Source organism: Phycodurus eques, chromosome 3 (genome assembly GCF_024500275.1).
Source record: "Phycodurus eques isolate BA_2022a chromosome 3, UOR_Pequ_1.1, whole genome shotgun sequence".
In the NCBI taxonomy this organism is placed as follows: Eukaryota; Metazoa; Chordata; class Actinopteri; order Syngnathiformes; family Syngnathidae; genus Phycodurus; species Phycodurus eques.
In genome coordinates, this window is record NC_084527.1 from 3,819,971 (window position 1) to 3,846,700 (window position 26,730).

The following is a 26,730-nucleotide window of genomic DNA, read 5'->3' on the forward strand; positions in this document are numbered from 1 at the left end:
GTCAATGCTTTTGGAGTTTATTAAAAAAAAAAAAAAAACGCACACTAAGGACTGAGCATTGCTGAATTAAAGCAGTTCTCAAGTTTATTATTTGCAAATGACGTGTCCTCTTTCAGTCCTTTGCCACTGATCACCTCCCTCACAAGAAACGTCATGAGGTGCAAATGTGCGAACTAACACCAGAAGCAAAATTGGAGATGCATCTTCTGTTCCGGAATGAATGCCTCTCTGACACAGAGTGTAAGACATTTAATTTGAACTTTATGAAGGCGGATTCCTTGCCTTCATAAAGTTCACATTTATGCGATATCATTGTGAAGGTGTGGCCAATTTGTTTTCATCATTGAGTGTATGCCTGGATAACATGAGATAACACGAGATAAGCAATAATTAGGCCTGTGATAGTGAAGTTGGCGTGCCACAGCAGTAAAGAAGAAATTAAATTATTAAGCCAAGACAACTGCTATAATAAAATATCTAGTCGTCGAGTCCTAGTAACTGTAAACAAAGCACTATACGAATATGATTCCTTGTGACGTTATTTTATTGCATTGGTATCACACTTTGCAAATTAAAGTAGCACATGCACTAATGCATGATATGAAAAATATGAATATTGTACATAAAGGTGAGGGTGTGTTTTAATGGTACATCTGGGACCCCTGTTGAATTCTACACTCGAAGCCAATTTGTGTATTTGTTCCATTTTCCTTTTATTAGGTTCCCTGAATGAAGTAGCTATTAAAAATGCAGAGATCAAGGTGAGGTGCTGACACTCCAGCTACATCCCAGCGCTTGCTCTTTTGAAATCATTTCCATGAAAAGCCATGCCTATGCTATGCTATGCTATGCTATGCTATGCTATGCTATGATGAGGACGATTGGTGAATTGCGATATGAGAGGAATTACATGTTTTCACTTTGTTCACATTTAATTGCGTTGCATTTCTTTTAAAAGTGTTTGTTTTGCAGTTTATCTACAGGGTTGATTTTTTTTTTTTTTTTTTTAATTATTATTATTTTTGCTTATCTTTATTTTCAGGCATTACTTCATTCTTTCTTGTCTTGTTATTTTTGCATGCAGGCATTGGGCAGCATGTACTTCATCCACAAGTCGTTGAAGAACATCCGCCAGTATGACTTCAGTGGTAAAAACAACCTTGCTTGTGATTTAAGCAAAAATCTTTAGCAGGAGAAAGTGCAGCTTGTGATGAGGCTTTAATAGCTTACAGGCCGAATCCTCCTTCTCCGGCTTCCGCCCCTTTTGCACATTTGCAGAGTGCCGGAATTTTTAAAGGTGTCATTTTCCACCTGCGTAGTCCAGTCACGTTAGGCATGAAAAAGCTCCTCAAAAAAGCTTATAGAACAACCATAAACATCACGGAGCTGCCACTTGCTGTTTGCTGGAAACCGATAGTGGTTCAGTAAACGCAGTCTAATGGCCGCTTCATACGTGGCCCTCATCACGTCCTGCATGCCGCACTGATGAGGTTAACACCAGTTTATCGATTGCTGTTTGCATGTTTCCTCGCTCTTTTATATGACACCCGCTTGTCCCTCCCTCTTCGCCTGTGTCCCTGGCAGTTAAGGATTTTAAAGCAGTGCCGGGACTGGACAAGTTTGTGGGCTCTCTGGATGGGGTCACCACCATGGAAAAAGAAAAATTCCCAAAGAATTTCTGGCCCGATGTGAGTGTTTGTGTGTGTATTTGTTAGTGGAGGGATTCATTTTTGGACCAAAGGGAGATGTTTGGACAAATGAGTCCACTGAGGATGGAGGGGCTGACCGCCTGCTCTGACAGGGAGATGAGATAAATTATATGAAAGGATCAATAATGATCCGTTTGGCCGCTGTTTAGTGACTCTCTCCAATTTGTCTGTGTTGTAGTTCAAGTGGTCCAGGAAGGGCTTCATGAGGACCCGCTGGATCATCCACGACCGGTACGCACATCAAACTGATCCGATTTATACGCACATACACTTGCCAGCCATAATATTAGGTACAGCGTCAACCCAATAAGAGATCATCGTGCTCAGTTTTGATTGACAATGTCAGAGACGTATGCATTTGAAAATATGATCAGTCATGTAGCACCGCACCATACTGAATGGTGTTTCTAATATTACCTTATAGCAACATCACTGGACAATTGCCATTTCTACCACTTGTCCTGTTGAGGGTTAAAGGTGAGCTAGATCCTTTCCAAGCTGACAACAAACGACCTTTCGCGCTTACGTTCACGCCTGTGCGCAATTACGTGTCTTCATACAATTAATCCGTGTTTCCGGAATGTCGGGAGGACGCCAAGAAAAAGCCAAGCAAACGCACACACACGCACATATATGAACACCACAAAGTTCCGAGCCGAGATTCAAACCCAGAACCTTTGACTGAGAGGCAGACATGCTATGCACAGACACTACCTAAGATTTAAGTGACCTCTGTTCCAGACACTATTTACTGTTGTCCTTCCGCATGCCAGTTTATTAAGCGTGTGTGCGCGTGCGACGTCTTCCCAGGGGACTAGACCTGGTCAACGTCCACCTGTTCCACGATGCCTCCAACCTCATTGCCTGCAAGACCAGTCCTTCTGTTTACTCTGCCAACCGCAAAAATGCACTGCGGCACGTCATCAACAGGTTTGCGTTGCATCTGCGTCCAAACGCATTCCTGACAACTCAAAGAAACAACAACAACACTGCATGCTCACAGGTCACAGTTTTATGAGGAGGAGGATCAAGTTTTGTTTTTGTGAAATTAGAATAATTTGTATCTCCTTTAAAGTGCGGCCACAGTCTTTAATTTTAGTGGTGAATATCGATAGCGTAACGGTACATTAACGTTCTCGATTGTTCCAAACATGCAAGCAGTTACTCACTTTTAATGGTAAAACATAACACAATCTTTCAGCTAAACTTTGACAACAGGTCTTGTGTGACTTTTGAGGTGTAGGAAGAAGCTCAAAGATTTGCATTTACAAGCCTGTGTTGAATTTGTTCCTTCCAGGATATCAGACAACTGCCACAATACGACGCCTTTCTTCCTGTTTGGAGACTTTAACTTCCGTTTGGACACGCTGAGTCTGGTCCAAGTATGTTGAAACGATGCTGCTGTCTTTGTACGGCCCTTGCCGTTTGACCGACACTCTTGCGTGTGCGTGGGAACAGCATCTGTCTACCTCAGCTGAAGTTCAGACCGTGAAGAAGGACCGCAGTAACGAAGTGCAGAAAATCATCTGCGAGGAGAAAGCTGACCGCCAGGTAGTACAAACCTTGAAGCTGCAGCCTTCACTGACAATTCCTTTTTTACGATGCAGCTGGTGTTGTTTTCTCATTGGCAGGTGCTTCTGCTGATTGAGGACAAGCTCTTCGCCTACCTGCATCAGGCCGTGTTCAGAGACGACAACGGCAGAGCGGTGAGCTCATCATCATCATCTGATCAGAAAATATGCCAGCATACACCAGCATATTTTGATGAGAAAAAGTTTGCAGACTCATTCATAATGTCCCCCTCTCCATTCCAGCTGCTAAAATATGACAAAGAAGTCACAGCCTTTCACGATGTTGTTAGAGAAGAGGAAATCACGTTTCCGCCCAGGTGAGATTTGTATTTCACCGCGAACGTACGACTTCTCTCGTCGTCTGTACGTACGGACCTCAGTGCTTGATGCTGCTGTCTGTGTCTCACTCTCGCAGCTACCCTTACAGTGAAGAGTACACTAAACCCACCCAGTACATGAACACGCGCTGTCCCGCATGGTGCGATCGCATTCTGATGTCGCACGCCGCACAACAATTCATCCACAGCGTAAGTCGGCGCCTGCCGGCCATTCCGTCAATATCCGCGGAATGTGATTGTGTCTACTCGGGTCAGGTTTGGTGAGCGCGATGGTGTGACAACAGCTTAGCAGCTACCAGCAAGTGTGGCGTTGATATGCACCTAACCAACCGACAAGACTGACTTATCTAAGTGATAAACTAAGCTAACAAATAAACTACTGAATGAATGAATGAGACTCAGTTCAAACTGAACTAAACACCATACAAATACCAAGTTTGAACAAAAATAGAAACTTGTCGCAATGAGCAAAACTCAATTTGAACAAATGAAAACCTAAATTACAGGTGTCAAACCCAGGGCCCGGGGGCTAGATCCGGGCTGCCACATCATTTTATATGGCCCGCGAAAGCAAGTCGTGTGTCAGCTTTGTTTCATGCTCAATTCTGTACCAGAATTTCAAATTGTCATATGTAATAAATAACAATGTTGAGATATTGCAAGCATTTTTTTTGTTACCAAATCCCTTTTAACAGTTACTTGAGCAATAGAAAAATTGTCATGATCATTCGCAGGGCGCCGATGGTGAGAAGAGCGTTGTTTACGACACGGTGGGCCCGAATGTTTGTATGGGAGATCACAAGGTAGAAACATTTAGTCGAAACATGAATGCTGCAGTGGCCCACCGAGTTGGCATTAACGTGTCATTTTGTCTCCTCAACAGCCTGTTTTCTTATTCTTCGCACTGAAGACAAATGTACATTGACTCGGGATCTTCTCCGTGGTAAACCAGTGAGTGTTGTGTGCGTGTCCATATTGCACCGTTACTGTTCGTGGCATGTGTCGGGGACGGGGGAGGGGAGAGCAGCGATCTCGTCGAGATCCCCCGAGAGGCGTTAGCTCGACGGGCCCCGCGTCGTCGTCGTATGAACTAAGATGAAGGAGCAGCGGGACAGCAGCTCTCCTTTTGTGTGCATGTGCCATCAGCACCTTTCGCTGTTGTCTTTTACGTCCTCTCCGCTGTCAATCTGGATCCACAACACAGCGCACCGCTTCCTCGGCCCGCATTTCCATCTGGACGGCCGCCTGGGGAGAAATACATTGCACCCGACAGGACATTGGCATTTTTACGGGGGGGTTAAATTAACCTTATTGAGGATGACTTACTTTTTAATGAGGCATTTAACATTAGAGACAATTTATGTTTGGCTGGAACGGATAAGCCAGGACAAGTTCATGAATGTGTGTCTTCATAAAATAAACATTTTAAGAGTTTTTAGAATTAAAAAAAAAATGAACACTTAACATTTTAACTTGGGGTTTATCAAAAAAATGTATGAAGAGTAAACGTCTGAGTCTAAGAATGATCAATTACACAATGAAAATCTCCAAATATGCCGCATCGTAGATAAATATGCATACGGTTAAAGCCCGAACTTTACGCTCGATAATGCAAAAATAAATCATGACAACAAGATAATCTTAGCAATTTTGCGCCCGATTTTCCGCTTGTAATAATAATGTAGCTTTTTTTGTGAAATGCACCTTAATCATTGACTCTCAAGAGTGTTAAAAATTCAAAGCATTTTACAAGCCCTGATCATCTGAAGATAAATAAAACGTTCGACATGTTTATCATTTACAATTATTAAAAATTCTGTTGGGCGTAGTTGGCACTGTGGACATCCGGGCCCCCTGAAAACAAAATAGCCAATCAGGAAGCGACCTGAGTGAAGGCGACGGAAGCGCAACAAATAATGGTGACCGTCAACAGCGCGAAGTCAGACTGGACTTTGCTGATGGAGTACTTTACATCAGTATTTGCCAACCTTTATTGAGTCAAGACACATATTTTAAATTTGAATAATCTCCCAATACTCCAGCAAACAAAATTGTCACAAAAACCATATACAGTACGCTGAAACATACTGTGCAAGTATATAAATATACATCGCAATCAACACACTAATGTATTTCGTGTGAAATCTGTGCCTTCGGTTGAACACAAATCTATTATTCTGTTGTATGAATGGCCACAGGTGGATATACATTTCAAGTGTACATTCGGCTATCGAGCGGAAGAGCAGTTCATTGCTCTCCTTGTCACACTATGTCACTGGCGTAGATAGATGAACAAATACATGACAATATTTGGTCTGAAATGTGTTATTGAAGTGAAGTTGGATAAGCAACACCCCCTCCCGCTCCCATTACATGAATTAAGATTACTCTGTGCTGCCACGCCGGCATTGCAAATGAGAATCTGTTCTCAAATGCCGCCTTACCTGGAAAAATAGAATACATTGAGCTAATGGCCCGCCTTTTCTTTTTTCTTTTTTCCTTCCTCTCGCACTCGTCTGCAGCACATTGCTGCATTGCACCTCCCGGCAAACAGGTCGAGTTTAATTGTGCAAGACTTTGATCGGCGGTGGGCAGATCGTTGAGTCTGTGCTGTGCTGTCTCGGTCACCGTCGAAAAATAAGAACGCGCTAACATCATGTACGGGGTCCCCTGTTTTATAAGTCAATTCAGATCTTAGGTGTTTGTGTGTGCGTGTACACTGGTGTAATGTAAGTAACTTTGATTGAATGTTTGTTGTTGTTGTTGTTGCGTGGGTTTGTCTCTCTCAAGGTGCAGCAACATGCTCCTCAGAAAACTGGCACAGCACCTGTGGGATAAAAGACAAGTAGGAGTCGATTGCAGGTCAAATGACAGACGGTCGATCCTGATACAAGTTCTTTCAAGTTCAACACCTCCATGTGACCTTTTTACATTTATATATATATATATATATTTTTTTTTTAGCATGAGCAATTATCTACAGACTCTCTCCAGTTGAACTTCACCAATGAATCTCTAAACATATATTATTATTGTTTTTATTATTATTATTCTAGTCAGGTAACTTTGTTACCGTGTGTTCAGAACTTATTTAATGAGCCATAGAATGTTTAACTGTATATGTGCTTTTCTTTCAACTGTAACGTGTGCTTTTGTTTTGTATTTTTCTATTTTTAGGTATTTACTGTTACATTGTTTTTTTAATTCTCTGAGTTGTGGCTGCCACAAATAATTTCATACAGCTGTTACATGTACTGTATGTTTGACCGGGGAGGGGGGGGCGACACTGTACGATTCACTAAAAGGCATGTAACAAGTATTATTTTCAAATATTTGCAGTTTTGCCGTTTCAAGTGCTCGAAATTGTCACACAGCTGACAAATGTTGAAACATGAAACTGCTGTTAGAAAACTGTTGCATTTCTTATAAACATAATTTCTTTTAAAACGATCAAGAATACCAGTCATGGTAACTACACATGAATATATGGATGAGTTTGTGTTTTATCTCTGCTGAAAATGGGTCCTGAAAATACTTAAAATAATGGAGTTTAAAAAAAAAATAATACAATGAACCCTGTATACAAAGTGCTTTATTCCATTTCACACTTAGCATCTTGCTATTTTTAATGTATCCTTTTAAACTTGTTTGGTTTCATGTTGTTGCTGGGCACAAAGTCTATATAGCTGTATCCAAATTCAGGGGCTGCACCCCCCCCCCCAAATAAATTTGTTCGAGTTTAAAAATTAATTTACCACTGTTAATATTGAGATGCCGAGATTAGAATTTGGGACTTCCATTGTAATAACGTTAAATGTGGCCCGTGACTCCAATATGGAAACAGTTTTCAGGACTGAGCAGGGGCGTACAAAGAATTTTGGCAGACGGGTGGCCGCGAGTAGTCTGCTGCAGCCCCTCAATAGGGCCGCAACTCCAGTCAGTTTTGTTTTGGTTTTGTTTGCTATGGTGCACCTTCCTTATTTTGTTGCCAAAAACATCCTGTCCTGTATCTCACGTTGATGTTCTACATGGCTTCACTAAAGCTTCACTCACATGTCGTACAATATATTGCGCACTGGTGGTTTTCTTCATTGTTAGACTTGAGTAAATGTGATATACTGTAATATATATTTTTAATTTCATTTTTTAGTTTTTTTTTTCCTGTGATTACTAATACAGATTAAAGTTTTTTTTTTTTTTTTGTGACAAGCCCACTGCTGCAATCAATATATGTTCAGCCAAGAATTTTTGTGTGTGTACATTGTCACATTCTATTGAATAACAGTATGCGCATGTGACTGAAGACTTGCCATGATGGATACAAATAAAAAGGCAGCTGGAAAGAAATGATATTTCTGGTTGGTACAAGAGTGTAGAGCTGATTTTCCTTTTTTTTTTTTTTTTTTTTTTTTTTTTTTATTTATTAAATTTAAGACCTTGACAGCGCGCCCACGAGAGGCCTCACGCATTCTCACAAGAATGAACAGCTCACAAGTCGGAAGCCCGATTGTTCAGTATCTGAAAATGCTGCATCCAAAAGCACAAACACACTACAAATCATCGGCAGTCAATAATTCAAAAGACAATGTGATATTTACATGAATTTACTGCACGATTGTGTTTGTGGGATTTCAAATATATGTTATATCCAGCATATATTGCTCCGTACAGAATTGTGAGCTATGTGGCATCACAAAGGTTATTTGATCAATGAGCTGGTCAGCTTTTATTGATTTCTGTACATGGGGGGGAAAAGAGAAAAAAAAGGCAAGTTCACTTATGTTAACTGTCACCTGGCAGACACCACAAGATGATTTGTGTTCACTTATGAAATATGTGAGAAATGACACTATTTTCCCAAAAATACAAATAATAATTTGTAAGTATGGCAAAATCTTTCACCGACGCAATTCAGTTTTATCCATCCATCCATTCATCCCTCCATTTCCTTCAGCCTTTCCCCAGCTGACTTTGAGGCCAACAACAGGGGTTGTGTGGAATTACAACCGCACACATTATGAACAATTTACCTGTCGAGTCTTTGGTGCCTGTTTTGGGAACGTTGTGGGAAGCCAGAGTCCCCGGAGGAAAAAAAAAAAGACAACCTCTCGACTGTGAGGCAGAATTGTTAACATTACAGCACCGAGCTGCCCGGTTATGTTTTGCTGGAGTCAGTGATAACATGAGGTTGTTTCCATTATGTAGTTTTTATTTACAAGTATTTGACTATATATATATATATATATAATCTACAGTCTACATTACCAGCCACAACATTTTGGTACAACTGCACAATTGGGAGATTTGTATCCAACAACTGCCTTTACTTTTGACTGACACTGTCAAGAGAGATATTCATTTAACAATATGATTATTGTGATGTTAGCAGTGATGTAGAACTATACTGCATCATACTGAGAGGTTGTTATCTATCGATATAAGTTAACCAAAACATTTGCAACCTCTAGGTATGACACAGTGCAGTTTTATTGTACACCACTTGAAGCTACAAGCACAATAAGAATGCAGTATATCATCAAATTTTGGATATTAGATATTTGTTCCCCTAAAAGTTTGGACAACAACCATAATAAATTTGAAGTTTGTTTTCTTCAGAAATCTTTCTCATTGCTTTGTGGTTTCTGTTCTGCTGAAAGTGAGCAAAACAAAAATCAAAACACAAACTAAACAAAAAAAAAACACAAACAATTAAGTACTGAAAGTAACATAACTAATTACATTTGGTTACATTTGGGATTATTCTTTTTTGTTTTTTTAATGCATCATCAGCACCCTTGGATGCTTCCTGTAAAAAGTGGATTAAAACCAAAGATCATTATTTTGGAATTTACCACATACTTGTTCTTTACACAAATAATAAACTAACGACAAAACACGCTGAAATGTTAACACACAATTTAAAAAAAGTGTTGGTCGCATTAAATGTGTATAGCATGTGGAATACCACCATAGCATACGCTGTTGACCTAATGACAAGCCTGTACAATTTAAACAATATCGTTTTAAATTACAACGCAGATATTCCATAAAAAAGTCCCAAATTATAAAGATGAAAATGTTCAAAAATCAATGTTCACTTATATGTTGAAAAGTTTTACTCGGAGGCTAACCAAAATCTCTCAAAAATATGTCACGTTTGAGACTCGGGCAGAATGGCACATGACCAGAGAGAGCCAATCACAAGAAGCTTTAGAAGGAGGAAATGAAAAATCTGAGCTTTTGGCTATTTGTCAAAAGTAACTCAAATTGTAATCATGGAAATTTCCAAAAGCATCTTTAGCTTAATTACACATTTTCTCCCGGTAATGTAATGGATTCCAATGACATGAATTTTCGAATTGAATTATGTAACCTCGTTACATGTAATTAGTTACTCCCCAACACGTTTTTGTCCAAATCACCGCTTCGCACGCAGGTACACGTGTTACGCAAGCGAGCTGGCGTCACATGTGGGGAGGCCCGAGGCGCAGGACCGAGAAAGCTCTGCGGTGTTTGCGTAGCAGCAACCGGATCTTGTCGTCGTCGGAGTCCGGATCCAGGGGCTTGTTGTACTCCTCGTCCTCCGCCTCGTTGTCCGAGGCCTCGCCGGCCTGCCCCGCGTGGGCCTGCGTGGAGCTCGGCTCAGACGCGCTCTTCTTCCGCCACTTGGTGCGGCGGTTCTGGAACCAAACCTACAGAGTAGAGGACAGGTTCCGTAACAATGGCTCATACGGGTTAGAATTTAAAAGTCATCTGTGTCCTACTTTGTCAAGAATTACCCTTAATTACACAGTTACATAACCACAAACGGCCCTTCTAGTTTATTTCAGTCTCATTAGGACTACAAAAAATGAAAGGCCAAGACTGAAATAAGATTAAAAAAAAAAAAAAATCGTAACACTTCCCAAAACCCCTATAAAATATTTTCAAACCCTAAACCGTAAACCCTTTACATATGGGGCTCAGTTACGACATCAAATGTGACGTTCACCTTGACTTGAGATTCAGTCATGCCCAGAGAATAAGCCAGTCTGGCCCGTTCGGGACCGGCCAAATACTTGGTCTGCTCAAAGGTCTTCTCCAGAGCAAAGATCTGATGCCCGCTAAACGTGGGCCTGGTGTGCTTCTTCCGAGCCGACAACTCGCCCAGGTGACCGCCTGAGGAAAAAAAAAAAAAAAAAAAACCAAAAAACGAACCGTCGCCATGACATTTATTTTGGAGGAATAAGACAAGTGCTTGATCACTTGTGAGTGAGTTGAAGGCAAATTACGTTATCCCTAATATATATATATATATATATATATATATATATATATATAAAATACAACAAAAGACAATTGACATTCACCAGCGACAACATTAGGACGTGCATATTATAACGAGATTCAATACAAGAGCTATACGTTACGGTCACATAAAAAAAGGATGTTGATCAAAACCAATACTTTCAGGAATATTTTTGTTTTTTATATTGGCTCTCTTATAAACTAATGTAATAAGTACTAATTGCGACGAGCTGGACCAGCGGCACTGCAAAAACAAAAATGTAAGCAAGATTAGATGTCGCAAATCAAGGCAAAATAGGCTTGTTCTTTGTCAGCCGCAATATTTCTTCTTACCAGGTTACTTTTGTGTCGAAGCATTTTACATGCTTCAAGCATTTGTTTTCCATAACAATTTTATTAAGGAATCATAACTTGTTATTGAAAATGTATTGTTGCCTATGAGTAAGTGTAGCTCAAAATAATAAATAGCACAGTTGGATAGATGTAGATCATGTAAACGCACTAGTTTTAAGACATGGGTGAGGTTTATTGAGGCTAGCTGTGTTTTCTTGTTTTAAGAAATGAAATGTTCCTTCCTATTGACAGATCATTTTGCTGAGATCAAATCATGTATTGCATGTCATTACTTTGTGTGTGTGTGTGTGTGTGCGTGTGGCGTTTGGACTCACTGTTGGCACACTGCTGCTTGGTTCCTCTCCAGTCGCAGCCGCTCTCAGCCCAGCAGTTCACACCGCGACCCTTCATGGGCCACTCGGCGCCGGGCTTGGCCAAACCGTTCAAGGCGGAGCCGTAGTCTCGGTTGTAATACACGGACGCGCCGGAGACGGCCGGGCCGGAGTAGCCGGAGAGCAGGGAGTCGGCGGCGCCCGCCGAGCCCGCCCCCGCCATGGAGCGGCTCAGAATGTCACTGATGCCATGAGGGGTCCCCGGTGGCAGCTGGCTGACGAGGCCCGCGTTGAGCTTGTAGAAAGAGTTTGGTACCGAGTACTGGCATACCGGCGCCTTGAGCTCGGAAGTAAACTGGTTGTTGAACAGGAAAGTACTTTGGATGTTTGGATCCATGGGAAGGGTTAGTCTCACCCAACTCCAGTCAGATCCAGTCAGGACCACCTCGATGACCTACCGCACAAACAGGTCAGGTTTTGGTGCCGTATCTCTCGGCGTCTCTCGTGAGGTCCAAATGCTGACAGACGAGATCAAACGGTCACCGTTGGCCCTCGCCTCTCGGCAGCCATAGCGAGCGAGCGAGGCCGTCGGTCCGAATGAGACAGCGCTTGCAACTGACGCAGCTCCTCCCCCCCCCCCGCATATCATACATAAGCAGCATGTGGACATCTGGACCGGCACATTGATAAAGACAGGCCACATCGGAATGCAGCCTGGGATTGGTCAGAACCGCTGGGCCTCGCCATTGGTTGCTTGGAGAGGGCCGGGCCTGTAATTGGGCGGCTGCAGAGTAATGATATTTGGAGCAGGTGGGGTGGGAACAAGTTGATTTGTCTCGACGGCCTGGCGTGTTTGAGGGAGAGACACTTGAGCCTCGTTTTGCCTCTCAGGAAACGTCTTTTACCATTGAAATGTTTTTGTGTGACTTTCGAGTGCACTGCTCTGCGACATACATCGTGATCACAACGGCGTCCTCGAACAACAAACAAGCACGTATGATGGGATGTCTTCTGATTTTATTTGTGTTGTTTTTCTGGCGGTGGCCTCTTGGAAAAGTCATTTGGGCCCCCTGCATGTCACACATATATTGAGCGCTGAAAACAAATACCATGGTTTCCCGAAATGTTTAATCAACTCATCATATTAATACATATATTGTACGCAACAAATGGATGAATAACTAGTTTACATATAAGAAACCAAAGAAAATAGTTTGTTCAACAGTTGTTCTAGTTACTGATAAAAAGGGGCTTGCCAACAAAAGCAATGCGTGCAATATCGCAATGTTATTATTTATTACAAATATCTGTACCAACATTTCTAATCGTCGAAAGATAAGATATTTTGAATTTGGCAGAGTAAGCCAGCAGATCCCTTAAAAAAAAAGAGAAATGCACAAAATACACAATATGCACTGTACAAGATATATTACATATTTGTACAAAAGATGTAAAGGGTAAGACAGTAATTCAACTTTACAATGATAAAGGGAATGTTTACCTTAGAATCGCAATCAAGATATCTTATGCCAATTTGAAATTTTGGTACAGATTGTGCAAGAACCATTGAAGCTGCCAACAGGACTTATATATAAATGTACATAAAATGCAATGATGAGTGTCACTTAGGGAATACAATGTTTTTCTGGTCGTGGTGAATGTCATTTTTGTTTTTGTTTTTTTGGTACGTTTTCCAAACCTCAATTTTAATTTGTCTTTGTGTAGGCTCTCCTTTATGTAACATAACATTAGGAAGTAAAAGGGTGTAAATAATTCATACAATACAACACACACTAATGTCCTTAATTTAGTACAAGCTTGAATAATTTGATATTCTTTTTTGTGTTAGCGAAGAAACAACATTCCATCATAAGTTCATTGTTTTGGACAACTGCGTGCCGGGAAGACCCTTTTCTGTGCCCCAGTGCCAGGCAAGGTCCACGACAGCACGCTTGAATGAGAACTTGACCTCAGCTGACCTCAACCCCCGTTAGACACCTTTGGGATGAACACACGGAAATCAATAACAATCACGAGGACGGGCAACAATGTCCAAAATATTGCTTTGATAGCGACACACTGAAGTGTATTGTGTCAGCATTCATGCGCTAACACTGAAAAGAAATTCCTTTTCATGTTTGTGCATGTTGACAGTGATCCATTCCTTGAGAGGCAGCAAACGATGTCTTGCAGGAATTGCTGTGTTTCCCAGAAACAGTCATGTGACTGTTGATCACAGTCAAAAGTAAAGCACACAGTAAACTTGTAACTTTCCTCCTCCCACGATGTCATTCCAACTACCTTCCGTTCACGGCCTTTCCCTGTCACATGGTCTCAGCCGACAGCCAATCGGAATGAGGAGGTTGGCTCGAGCCATACTTTCAGTTTCGAAATGTGGCCTTCCCTCTCTCCAGCATGGGACCGAGACCAGTTTCTGGGCCGTGTGACTTTGCATGTGTTTTACGCAACAAACCCTCCCACCCCCCCAAATAACTGCCGTCCTGCAAGTCCTATTCCATACGAGTCGCGCTCACATTTAGAATAGAGTAGAACTGTGTAATTTACGATATGACCCGGATACACACGAATGTAAATATACGCACGTGTATACACATTGGCATGCTGTCATTGAGTAAATTTCCAAAATGTGGCCACCTCCCTCAGCCCCTCCCCTTTCATCTCTTTTGGGATATTGATTGTTAGTGTTTCATGAGAGCAGCTCAACTCTTATTGTTCTTCAAACTTCCGCGTCCAGATCACGAGGAACTTCCGGAGGCTGGTGAGTTTTCCATTTACACACAACTTTACACTGAATACATTACACTGTTTACACGTCATGAATAAATACAGTCAAATCTGATTTTGCATGATTTATAATCCGATACTGCGTACGTTTTGTTGACCAAAAAATATTTGTTTAGCCACCACATGAATTCCACTACAGCTTTTTGCTCCTCTAATGTAGCTAAATACTGGAAATGAAAAACACTTCTCAGTATGACGCGCTACAATTATAATCATACAAAAATTGCTAAATGAATACCTTTCAGACAAAAACAAATTCCATTTGTGGATGTCTAATATATAATATATATATATATATATATATATAGACGTGCAGATCTTGTCATCACCTTGCTGTAATTAGTGCAACTTAGTTAATTATTCTCCTAATTTTCCTTTGGACTTCCACCCAGGGACCTCGACGTGTCGTTGTATCATCTTCTTATTGTTCTTCAAACTTCCGCGTCCAGATCACGAGGAACTTCCGGAGGCTGGTGAGTTTTCCATTTACACACAACTTTACACTGAATACATTACACTGTTTACACGTCATGAATAAATACAGTCAAATCTGATTTTGCATGATTTATAATCCGATACTGCGTACGTTTTGTTGACCAAAAAATATTTGTTTAGCCACCACATGAATTCCACTACAGCTTTTTGCTCCTCTAATGTAGCTAAATACTGGAAATGAAAAACACTTCTCAGTATGACGCGCTACAATTATAATCATACAAAAATTGCTAAATGAATACCTTTCAGACAAAAACAAATTCCATTTGTGGATGTCTAATATATAATATATATATATATATATATATATAGACGTGCAGATCTTGTCATCACCTTGCTGTAATTAGTGCAACTTAGTTAATTATTCTCCTAATTTTCCTTTGGACTTCCACCCAGGGACCTCGACGTGTCGTTGTATCATCTTCTTATTGTTCTTCAAACTTCCGCGTCCAGATCACGAGGAACTTCCGGAGGCTGGTGAGTTTTCCATTTACACACAACTTTACACTGAATACATTACACTGTTTACACGTCATGAATAAATACAGTCAAATCTGATTTTGCATGATTTATAATCCGATACTGCGTACGTTTTGTTGACCAAAAAATATTTGTTTAGCCACCACATGAATTCCACTACAGCTTTTTGCTCCTCTAATGTAGCTAAATACTGGAAATGAAAAACACTTCTCAGTATGACGCGCTACAATTATAATCATACAAAAATTGCTAAATGAATACCTTTCAGACAAAAACAAATTCCATTTGTGGATGTCTAATATATAATATATATATATATATATATATATAGACGTGCAGATCTTGTCATCACCTTGCTGTAATTAGTGCAACTTAGTTAATTATTCTCCTAATTTTCCTTTGGACTTCCACCCAGGGACCTCGACGTGTCGTTGTATCATCTTCTTTACGGGATGGAGGCTAGCGTACAGTTTAAGTGGAAAGTACAATGTAGTCTTGAAAGAAGAGACCACTTTTTTTTCCACTTTCTTTCTATTACAACATTGATTATAAGTGAAACCTTTGGAGTCTGATACAAATCAAATGACGGCATCATGCATCTAATCTTCTACAATTTTAGATTGCAGATGTTGAGCGAGAGATGTCGCAAAAATGCGGTTTCCGGTGCCTCGGTCCTCTGACGTACCATCCCAGGGCCGTAGGAGACAACATCCAACTGAGTCAGGACAATCGCCTCGCAAAGAGGTTCAGCCAATTCAAAAACGGCGTGGTGTTCAGCGAGCGGCCCGTGAGGATCCTGGAGCGCATTCGGCTGCGGGTCGAGAGCCACGACGCCAAATGGCACGGAGCGTTGCGAGTGGGCTTCACCAACGTTCCGCCAGATTCCCGATCTCTGCCCCTGCCCAAATTTGCCATCCCTGACCTCACTGACACCTCCGGTCACTGGGCCGCTGCCCTGTGCAAAGACCTTTGTCTGACGGGATCCGTGTTGGAGTTCTGGGTGACGACCGCAGGCAGTTTGTACGTTTCAACGCGGGGAGGCCACCGGTGCAAGCTATTAACAGGAGTGTGCATGACGAGGCGTCTGTGGGCCATGATTGACGTTTATGGACAGACAACCTCCGTTCTCCTCTTGGGTAGGTTTCACGTTTGCCGTGCAGCCTGAATATAGCCCACGGGTGTCCAAACGTTTTCTTCCAAGGGCCGCGTACAGAAAAATGGAAGGATGCAAGAGCCGCTTTGACGCGCTCAAATGGATCCCTCAGTCTATGTAAACACATGTAAAGAAATTATAAATGGTTTTACTGACATTATACTTGTCAGGTGATGAAGCAAAAAAGTTTGTTTTCATTTTTTTTTTTTGGGGGGGGTCTGGGGCCCTTGTAACCCACTAGAATAGTTCCGCCCCTGTACTGAGCAGCAGCAGAATTATCTTTATTCATGGGGCGTTACGGCACTCTTTTAGTTGTACATGTGTTTTTTTATTTTTATGAATGCATTTCGCAATTGTAGAAAAGCAGAAACTCCGTGGAAACATTTTCATGCTGCTACCTCCGACAATCAGCAAAATCAAGTGCATTGCTGCGCGCCAAAGAGTCGCAGAGGCGCGTCTTACCGAATCGTGTGTGATAGGTGGAAAACAAGAAAGTGAGAAATGAGATCCGATTTCTTTTTCTCATCTCTTCGCTTGCCACCAAGTGTAGAGTAGAAAGTATAGCCCGACGCAAGCGAATGACACGGGCCATGTCATTTGCTAGTTTTTACATTTGTGGCGGGTTGTAGAAAGCAGACGTCTGGCCGCATGTAGGCCCCCGGGGCGCCGTTTGGACACCCCTGGTGTAGCTGTTTGAATTCTCCGCCTCATTCCTGAGAAACCCTGCCCCGTTTTTGCTGCAGGTTCCGAGATCCGCGGAATGTTTTTCACCAGGAGGTCATGCCAGCATCTGCCCTCGCCGGTTTTCGTCACGGGCTCGTCGACGTCTGACAACGGCTCCCGCCACGACCTGCCGCTGATAACGGGTAGGAACGTACGCTTGTCTTCATAGATGCGATCGACGTGATCGCACCGCAAACTGTGACGTTCCCCCCCCCCCTCACTGTGCTTCCTGTCTGTTGACGACAGAGGGCGGAGAAGTGATGACGTGTGTGGCGTGCATGGAACTGGAAGCCAACCGCTCTCTGCCTTGTGGCCACCGCTGTTTGTGCGTCGCGTGCTACCAGCAAGTCTTGTGGCTTTTCGGCACGTGCCCCCTGTGCGGGAAGAGAATAACGGCGCCATTCGAACACTGAGATGTCTGTTGACAATTCTTTTATGGACTCTTTCTTTAGGTAAATGCGCAGCTGTTAGATATATTGTAGAAGTTATCATTTATTTGCTTAGCTTGCATTAGTATTATGGACAATGTTTAGAAAGAAAGATGTCTCGCCTTCAAGAAGATGACTCAGCAGGAATCATCTGAGAGAAGGACGTGGCCGGGACGTGGCAGGTGCCATGTTTTCACCTTGAAACCCTACCCTTAGTGTGTTGTGTCTTGTAGCTTAGTACGTTATGTCTTGTAAACTTAGAAACCTCCCTATTTTCAAATAAATGCAGGAGCGACGGGAGAGATTGTTTAGAGCGTGTTGAGAGGCTGTAATCTGAACAATCTCCCATGCGCCCTCCTCATGAGTAAAATGACCAACGTCTTCATTCCTTTTGTGTTTATTCATTATAATGTTTGGTGAGATAAATCCAACATTAAATTGGTCCTTCGAGCCGGATGTCAACACACCCGAGGATTCCAGTTGTGGAGCCGACACCCAGTTAAGAGACCGTGGCCACGGCAATTGAGACCCTTTCCGGGACTGGTCTTCGTACTCCTCAACTGGGATCTGAAGGTTGACGACAATCCACAGGATTGAAGACGACTGGTGAGTTAAATTTTTTAATTTTTTTAAAGAGTGAATGTATCGCGCGACAAAGAAGTCTGCGGCGAAATAAACCTTGTGTAATACTAGTCACTGGCAAGTAAATGGACGGCGGAGTCCTACAAATTCCGCATGGACGGCGGAGTCCTACAAATTCCGCATGGACGGCGGAGTCCTACAAATTCCGCATGGACGGCGGAGTCCTATACGTGCTAAAATTCCGTGTTAAAATAAAAAAAAAAAAAATAATTCAAAAAATAAAGGACGGCGGAGTCCTAGACGTACTTAAAATTCCGTGCCTTTGTGTTTTCGTGTTTCCATGTTTTCGTGTGTTTGTTAAAACGTTACTAATTTCGTGTGTGTGTGTGTAAAAGTATGGATGTAAGAGACTGGATTGTAAGTGACAACTGAGTTTGGAAGCAGAGGCAAGAATCCTCCGCCCCATTTGGGGTAGAAGGTTGAGGTTTACCATAACTCAGACATTCATTGTCACCCAGTCATTGTTTGAATAAAGTCAGTATTAGGTCACTCTAGGTGCGAATAAACTGACTTCCAAATTCACAAAAATGGGAAACAATAACAATAAAACGAATCCAACAGAAAGCCTGACGTGTAAAGATTGGAAATGCGTACAACTTCAAAACCCTTCCAAAATAAAAAATTTAAACACGCGGATAACCAAATACGGTTTCGCTGGCTAGCTAAATTCGCAAAAATTAGTTCAACTTCGAAACAAAATAGAGGGTCGACACAAAAAATAATATATCACAAATGGAAAAAGATGGATTTGACGACTTACTTTTTGGCTAAACATGGCGTCTAAAAGAGAAAAAGGATAGGAGAAAAATAAATACTATCGAGGCAAAGAGGGAGATAATTTTAGAGGACGCAGCAGAGTAAGATATGGTCGAAAATGTTATGATAATACCATCTGTTGGTGCTGTGGAGATAAAGGCCACATCGCACGTAACTGCCCTAAGAAAAATAACAGAGAATACGGAGAAACAACCGCATGACTAAGCCAACCTGATTCCCAACTCAACAAATCCTCTTGTTTAATTATTACAGAGAATGAGGAAGTGGATTTCAATTTACAGGACATTCTGAGTTTGGACACAAAAAAACAAAAACCTGAAATAACCTTGTCAATAAATGGGAAAGAAATGAAATTTCCTTGCGATACAAAAGCATGTAGGGAAAAGATCCCAGGTTCCAAACTATCGGGACATAAGGCAATAGTTAAATCTGCAAATACGCAAATTACTTTTGCCATGGAACTTGAACTTGAGCCTGTGTGGATTAGAGAGAGTTCTCCCTCAGGGGAGAACTTGTAAAATGCCAATTTTCAAAGTCCCGGAGTGCCCTGTGAATTTGTTGGGAAGAGATGGCTTATTCCAACTAGGACTTATACTCATTCCATCTTCAAATAAAAATATTGTAGTGAAACGAAAACATGAATTAAAAAGAGACAACCTCTATATGACACTAGAAAACAGAGAGAGTACATTCTATTATACAATCGATATCCCAGACAAACCACCGTTAAACATGGGAGAGGCCCTGTTGTCTGCAGCCTTGCAGCTTATCACACAAATAGAAGATAAAAAAAAAAACAATGATGAGCTGCATATAACACTGTGGTACAAAAACACGCCAATGCAAGACCCAGTATATGAAAACAAGTTACGATATGCGACACCTGATAAAATTACTGTAGATTATCTGTACTCAGACAATGAAGCAAAAGTCGCGGCAGGAATTATTTTACTGGACAAATTAAAGGAACTGTATAAAAATACAAGTGTCCCACGTATTTCATTGTGCAAAGATTATGGGTCACAATGGAAACATGTGGGAACATTACTGAAACAAGGATAGGAGACAAATGATTGGCGACAAATAGAAAACAAACTGGAATACAGTGCGTCAACTGGTCTAATCAGGAATGCGATGTTTTGGACAACGCAGGCTGATGAAGGGAGACACATGCATCCTGTATGATTGGACCAAATGATCCTCACTGAAATTGATGAAGAAATATTGACATAAGCAATGCTTTCGTTTCTATACCAATAGAAAAGAACAGTCAAATTTGGTTTGCATTTAAATTTGAGGGAGAAAATATATTTTTACTAGATTACCACAAGGTTACTGTGAAAGTCCAACCATTTATTCACAAGTAATAATAACAAGCATGTCTAAATTCACTCCCCCAGGAGGGCGCGACATGCAAAGATTCATTAGCCTTACTGTGTCATCTAGCAGAGGAGGGACATAAAGTTAACAAGAATAAATTGCAATGGTGTAAAAAAACAAGTCAAATATCTGGTACATAATCTAAGTGTAGGAGGAAGGACTATATTAGAAGGCAGAAAAGCTACAGTTTGAAAAAACCCTAAACCACAAACAAAGAAACATATGATGTCATTTTTAGGTCTGACAAATTAAGGGAGAGCATGGATTCAAAACTATGCAGAAATTATTGCACCATTGTCAAAATTTATGTATGAAGCAAACCTTAAAATGACATCACCTGTTCTATGGAATACAGAGGCGGAAAAGACCTTCTGTGACATTAAACAACATTTGGTGTCCAGGGCTGCGCTCGGCCTTCCAAATTTAATGATAAAACATTCATTCAAATTGTAGATTGTAAAAGCTATGACATGACCTCCGTACTTACACAACAATACGGTGATATACTAAGAAAAATGGGCTTATTTTTTGACTAAATTGGACAACGTGACGTGTGCATTACTGCATTGTGTCAGAGCAGTTGTGGCAGCTTCAATGGCAGTAGAGAGCAGTTCCACGATTGTGTTATTTCATCCATTAACTCTTAAGGACCCACATACAGGGTCTGCTCTCCTATTGGAAACCAATATGGCGTTTTTAACACCTGCAAAATATTTATCTTGCATGGCCATCTTGCTGTCACAACCACATTTGACTGTTGAGCGATGCACAACCTTAAATCCAGCCACGCTAACACCCTTACCTGATGAAGGCACGCAGCATGATTGTCAGGAATTGGCCGAACAAACTGCTGAATTAGTAGCATTAACCGAGGCATGCAAACTAAAAATAAATAAAGATGGTACAATCTATACTGATAGCCAGTAAGAGGGTTCCACAACAAGAACGCAATTCAAAGTGCAAAACTACAAAATGAAATTTACATTAGCAAAGAGAAAAAAAAAAAAAAAAAAAAAAAAAACTATTCAAATGGGCTGCTATATTGAGCCATGCTGTGTCACATGTCTCAACAGGAGGGATGGTAAGACAGATAAATCAATATTATACAACTTATGGTTTTAATTCCTATTAAAATAATAATAATAATAATAATAATAATAATTTGTAGAGCATGTATGATTTGTGCTAGGTATAATCCACAAGGCAATTTGAGGCCCAGGAGAGGAATATTGAATTAAACCAAAGTGAAGGAAAAAAGTATTGTTTGGTTATCATAGATGCATTTTCTAAATGGATCGAATTATTCTCAACAAAATCACCTGATGCTCTGACGGTGGCAAAAGCACTATGTAAAGACATCATTCCAAAATATGGCATACCTGAAACCATTTACAGTGATAATGGGACTCATTTTGTAAATCAAATAATCAATAAAATAGGAACCATGTTCCACATCAATTTGAAAAACCATTGTGCTTACCACCACCCTCAGAGTGCAGGTCTCGTGGAAAGAATGAATGGGACAATAAAAAATAGCAGAAAGAAACACGTGGGTTCATTTAACACACTGTAAAAGAGTCATTTCAGCTGAGTACTCAAATAGGGAAGGTGAGCAAAAGTCTGATAACGGAGCGGGAGCAGATGTGTAGATTCTGAAAACGCTTGCTGGTCAGTGAAGAAAAAAGACACCGACCCGTTTAGTGAGAACTCAGCAGAATGACACACCCGCGTTGGTTACGAGATTCGATGAGTTGTTACATAGCAACTTTGGTTACTATAGTGTTGATTTTGTTTTGTGGTACATGACGTCCCACCATAAATGATACAACGCATTTTTTAGATAGGAAATCACCTACCAACTGGACCAATATGACCAACCCAATAATAAAAAATTTGGAAGCATTAACTCGTACCAAAAGGAGTACAGTTGATGATCAGAACTGTGGGCATGACCTCCAAAAGCGGCAAAACAGTTTAATATTTTGTGCCCCCCAAAATCAAGATACTTTAATCATAATTCCATATGCGGCTCTCACCAATGATGCTCAAGAGAATGGGCAGAATTGAGGATAGGTGAAACAGGTTATGAATGGTCCAGTTGGTCACAAAAAAATAGCAAAAGAATATAGAAAGAAGTTTAACATAAGCAAAATGGCCCATAGTTTAATATTGAAATACAAATCAAGTCACCCAGTGTGTTTGATGATGAGTTTGTGGGCATATTCTGGCGGAAAAGATCCCCACTTCCGAGTAGCATTGTGTTATGGCAACCGTGTTGAACCAGAAATGCCATTAAAAAACTTCAAAGAAAAGTGAACACATTTTAATGGTTAATAACATAACTACTTATGATTGGTTCCTTGTAGTCACAGGAGTTTCGGGACAAAATTCTATTTTAGTAGCACCGAATAATTTCACTTGTATAAACATGATTAGTAAAGGAAAAAAAAAAAAATAGGACCACTTAACGACACACGGTGTAAAGTAACCTTAAAAGTCGGACCAAAATTTATGCCAGTATCACGGAGCAGCAGCTGGTGGTGGTCCGGAGATGATAGACTGTTTGATAGATTACCTAAAGATCTGGATTGTGAACTATTATCACTTTGATATTGCATGTGTCAGTATACCCTATGCCTGTTCAAGATTTAATGGAAAGGGCACCAATGTTTTTGTCCAATCTCGAACATAGACAAAAAATAGATTTATCCTGGCAGAGGCAAAATTATCCAACATAAAATATACATCAACGCCATAGGTGTTCCTCATGGGGTTCCTAATCAATACAAATTAGCTGACCAAGTTGCAGGAGGACTTCATATGCTGGTGGTGTACGATTAATAAAAATGTTGATGGGATAAACTATATCCACTTCAATGTACAGAGATTAGGAAATTGGACTCAGAGTGGGTTGGAAGCTGTGCATGAGCAGCTCAAAGCTACCTCTTCAAGGACGTTCCAAAACCGCATAGCTGTCGACACACTCCTCGCAAGAGAGGGAGGTGTTTGCGGTATGTTTGGAGAACAAACAATACTGCTTCAGATGGCAGCTTGACCAGAGCCATCGATGGTCTACGGACCCTCAATCAACACTCCTTGTGGGACAGCTGGAGGGGCGTTTTTGGTAAATATAAAACCCTAATTTCACCAATATTGATATCAATTGCTGTTTTTGCAGCCATTCTGACATTTTGTGGATGTTGTTGTATCCCATGCATTCGGGCTTTAATCAGTAAATTAATCACCACAGCCATAACCCCATGGAGAACCGTATGGAGATGATGTATCCATTACTGTTTGATGATAAAGATAATGATGATGATGATGATGATTTTGCTTTAACTGATTTGTTTCCTGATTCAGATGATTACGATGTTTAAACTACAAAATTCATGTATGACAAATTTACTCTGAGTATAAATGTATTTGTTTCATAAAAATGATTCTACAGTTAAAAAATCGAAATGAAGTGACTGTAAGATGATATGAGAATTTGTGCAAATACATGATAAACAGGAGGGAAATGTTAGATATATTGTAGAAGTTATCATTTATTTGCTTAGCTTGCATTAGTATTATGGACAATGTTTAGAAAGAAAGATGTCTCGCCTTCAAGAAGATGACTCAGCAGGAATCATCTGAGAGAAGGACGTGGCCGGGACGTGGCAGGTGCCATGTTTTCACCTTGAAACCCTACCCTTAGTGTGTTGTGTCTTGTAGCTTAGTACGTTATGTCTTGTAAACTTAGAAACCTCCCTATTTTCAAATAAATGCAGGAGCGACGGGAGAGATTGTTTAGAGCGTGTTGAGAGGCTGTAATCTGAACAATCTCCCATGCGCCCTCCTCATGAGTAAAATGACCAACGTCTTCATTCCTTTTGTGTTTATTCATTATAATGTTTGGTGAGATAAATCCAACAGCAGCACTGGTAATTTGAAGCTCTACTGTATTTCTTGAACATGAACAAAAGGCACTTTTAGTCTGGGAAATAATAAAGTACAGGTAGTGTACATCTCAATGGATTAGAATATGGTAGAAAAGTCTGTTTATTTTGGTACTCATACATTATATAGTCATTAAACATTTCAACATGAATAATCATTTGTATTGTTTCAGGATTGTGTGTTACATAATATTTTAGTTTCGAGAGATGGTGAATTTGACACTTTCATTTGCTGTAAGCTATAAACATCACAATTATAAGACGAAATATGCAATATTCGGAGTATACATACTCTGAGTATGTGTCGTGCATCTCTATGAGTGTCCCCTTTTGAATGTGAAACTAAATTAACCTTTTGACACTGTTTAAATGTATTAAGATGTACATGTATGCGCTGTTTAATGTTTGCGTTTGTTTGCGTTGTTCATTATCCGATAGCCAATGTCTTTTTGTATCAATGACGTCATATAAATGTATGTATGCAATGATGTATGATGTATGTAAATACAGCCATGAAACCCAAACTAAAGGTATGGTTGAAGAAAGATCTTTCTCTGGGTATTTTCTCTTTGGGGAAATCAACACTTTACACTTAACAAGCCAATGCATAAATAATGTTTTGTCGCTCAAAGGGTTTATTTGGACCCATGTATATTATTTGGTTGAATTCCAAATTGCAGGACCATTGTGACGTTTGGATTTTGACCTTCAATTGAAAATGTATCGCTTCAGCTTTTTGGTCTCACTTGTAGTTTCCCCTAATTAAGTGCACTTTTCACTTTCATTTTTAAAGTTTTGGCCCGCTACAACAAAGCAAACGATTCACAAGATAAGCCGTACAGAAAATGGACGGATGGATAAATAAACAGCTCAAAGTAACTGTAACTAATCTCGCGCTTATTGTTTTTTTTTTTATTAATTGTTCTCACGTGATGCTGCATATTTGCAAAAAAAAAAAGTAGCTGCAGTGTGACTAATGAAGTTTTTGTTACGTTCTTCTCCCTTTTAACCCTGTCAACTGTCCTTAACAATGACTCTAATCTACGCTCTTCTTTTCTTTGAAAATATTTCTTTCTTTTACTTTCCATCTTAATGTCTTCTGCCACATTTATATTGTTTAATAAGAAGCAAGTGGGTGAGCATTTAATTGTTCAGCCTGTCAGAATATATCAGCTGCGGATAGATGGGCCAATTATAAAAGTTGACAGTTTGAAAACGGAGGTGGCTCATCCATGGAAGTTTCAGCAAAGCTCCTGAAGCCCAACAAACAAGTCAACATGAGGCTGGGGGGCGTGTGCCTGCGAATGTACCAGCCAAGTAGTTTTAGTACTGGTCTGGACCAATGAATGACATCTCGTCGGTGACGCCTTCTGTCTCTGAGTGGTTGTTTTTCCTCGGTTTCTTAAAACTCAAATTAGTGGTACAAGATGGGCCCAGAGAGGGATTTTCTTTTTGCACAGATCATTTTAATCATGTACTACTGTCAGGGTGATACAACAAATGACAAACAGTGATAAAATATAACATAACATAAAAGGAGAAGGCAACATACATCTACCGCCACCTTGTGGCTGGCTGTAATATAGATCAGAAATAATGTCACACTGAACGAACAGTACTGTCTGTACATGCAATAACATTGATTTCTTGCCTTTAACCAATTAGTTAAGATGATTTAGGGAGCACTGTAATCCAAACACATTTCGAAAGACTTTTTATTGCCCCTATAAATCAGAACAGAACGAACTAGTTTACCTCAAAACGGTTTACTCATCTTATCTTATAAAAAGTCGGGTGATGACGTCATTTCGTCCTCTTATCCTCGAAAACAATTAAATATATTTGTTTAATACATTTTGATGTACATTTTCGAATTAAGTACATCCAAAGGCCTTTTTTTTTTTTTTTTTTTTTTTAGTTTAGAGGTCAGCTCCACAAAGCGACCAATTGTAGCACATTGAGGTTGTCAGATACAATATGGCTACAATATAAAAGTTCCATTTCATATAGGAATTCATCCACGTAGTCATTTAGATTTCCCACAACAAAATCCACCCGAACTGAATGTACTAGCGTCAACTTGCCTGCACGTCTCGGAATGACCACTAGAGTGCGCTACAGTTTATCATACGAATTACAAATGTCCACTCAAACTACAGTAGTTGGTGGAACGGACGGAAGTAGTGTTACAGTAGCTCAGTAATAGCGTTATGCCTTATATCACCAATGGTCATTTTCCCTACTCGTCTATCTATCTATCTATCTATCTATCTATCTAGCTATCTATCTATCTAGCTAGCTATCTAGCTAGCTAGCTAGCTAGCTAGCTAGCT

General features: G+C 40.5%; 3 protein-coding genes across 10 annotated transcripts in view; 2 read left to right on the plus strand and 1 right to left on the minus strand.

Moving 5' to 3' along the window:
• Window positions 1-7,991, plus strand: part of inpp5l (inositol polyphosphate-5-phosphatase L) — a 14,959-nt gene extending 6,968 nt beyond the window's left edge. The window contains exons 5-16 of one of the 8 annotated variants that reach the window (XM_061671495.1): window positions 1,085-1,148; window positions 1,585-1,688; window positions 1,888-1,940; window positions 2,520-2,639; window positions 3,007-3,091; window positions 3,168-3,260; window positions 3,341-3,415; window positions 3,524-3,597; window positions 3,696-3,807; window positions 4,353-4,421; window positions 4,502-4,580; window positions 6,409-7,991. In XM_061671495.1, the coding sequence (XP_061527479.1) occupies window positions 1,085-1,148; window positions 1,585-1,688; window positions 1,888-1,940; window positions 2,520-2,639; window positions 3,007-3,091; window positions 3,168-3,260; window positions 3,341-3,415; window positions 3,524-3,597; window positions 3,696-3,807; window positions 4,353-4,421; window positions 4,502-4,543 (891 nt within the window). In that variant the 3' untranslated portion in view covers window positions 4,544-4,580; window positions 6,409-7,991. Of the gene's footprint in view, window positions 1-286; window positions 762-1,084; window positions 1,149-1,584; window positions 1,689-1,887; window positions 1,941-2,519; window positions 2,640-3,006; window positions 3,092-3,167; window positions 3,261-3,340; window positions 3,416-3,523; window positions 3,598-3,695; window positions 3,808-4,352 lie in introns of those variants that run through there. The other 7 variants (XM_061671497.1, XM_061671494.1, XR_009768252.1 and 4 more) reach the window with 7 other exon arrangements.
• Window positions 7,992-10,082: 2,091 nt separating this feature from the next.
• Window positions 10,083-11,967, minus strand: nkx6.3 (NK6 homeobox 3). The gene is made up of 3 exons (XM_061673281.1): window positions 11,574-11,967; window positions 10,610-10,776; window positions 10,083-10,310 (listed from the first exon to the last, which is right to left on the minus strand). The coding sequence occupies exons 1-3, from the start codon at window positions 11,965-11,967 to the stop codon at window positions 10,083-10,085; spliced, it is 789 nt and encodes a 262-aa protein (XP_061529265.1).
• Window positions 11,968-14,138: 2,171 nt separating this feature from the next.
• Window positions 14,139-24,908, plus strand: LOC133399534 (E3 ubiquitin-protein ligase NEURL3). The gene is made up of 7 exons (XM_061671101.1): window positions 14,139-14,159; window positions 14,326-14,349; window positions 14,768-14,848; window positions 15,267-15,347; window positions 15,970-16,486; window positions 17,247-17,369; window positions 17,473-24,908. Exons 1-7 carry the CDS (start codon window positions 14,139-14,141, stop codon window positions 17,637-17,639), a joined length of 1,014 nt encoding a protein of 337 aa, XP_061527085.1. The 3' UTR covers window positions 17,640-24,908.
• Window positions 24,909-26,730: the final 1,822 nt, after the last annotated feature.

What these genes read in the sequence shown, in the direction of transcription:
- LOC133399534 (XM_061671101.1), top strand. Translation starts at nt 14,139, where the DNA reads ATGACCCGGATACACACGAAT. An exon ending in CGAGGAACTTCCGGAGGCTG is followed by an intron (nt 14,849 to 15,266) that starts GTGAGTTTTCCA and finishes ACTTCCACCCAG; the next exon opens with GGACCTCGACGTGTCGTTGT. An exon ending in CGAGGAACTTCCGGAGGCTG is followed by an intron (nt 15,348 to 15,969) that starts GTGAGTTTTCCA and finishes CTACAATTTTAG; the next exon opens with ATTGCAGATGTTGAGCGAGA.
- nkx6.3 (XM_061673281.1), bottom strand. Translation starts at nt 11,967, where the DNA reads ATGGATCCAAACATCCAAAGTACTTTCCTGTTCAACAACCAGTTTACT. An exon ending in CAAGCAGCAGTGTGCCAACA is followed by an intron (nt 10,777 to 11,573) that starts GTGAGTCCAAAC and finishes TTTTTTCCTCAG; the next exon opens with GCGGTCACCTGGGCGAGTTG. An exon ending in TGACTGAATCTCAAGTCAAG is followed by an intron (nt 10,311 to 10,609) that starts GTGAACGTCACA and finishes TCTACTCTGTAG; the next exon opens with GTTTGGTTCCAGAACCGCCG.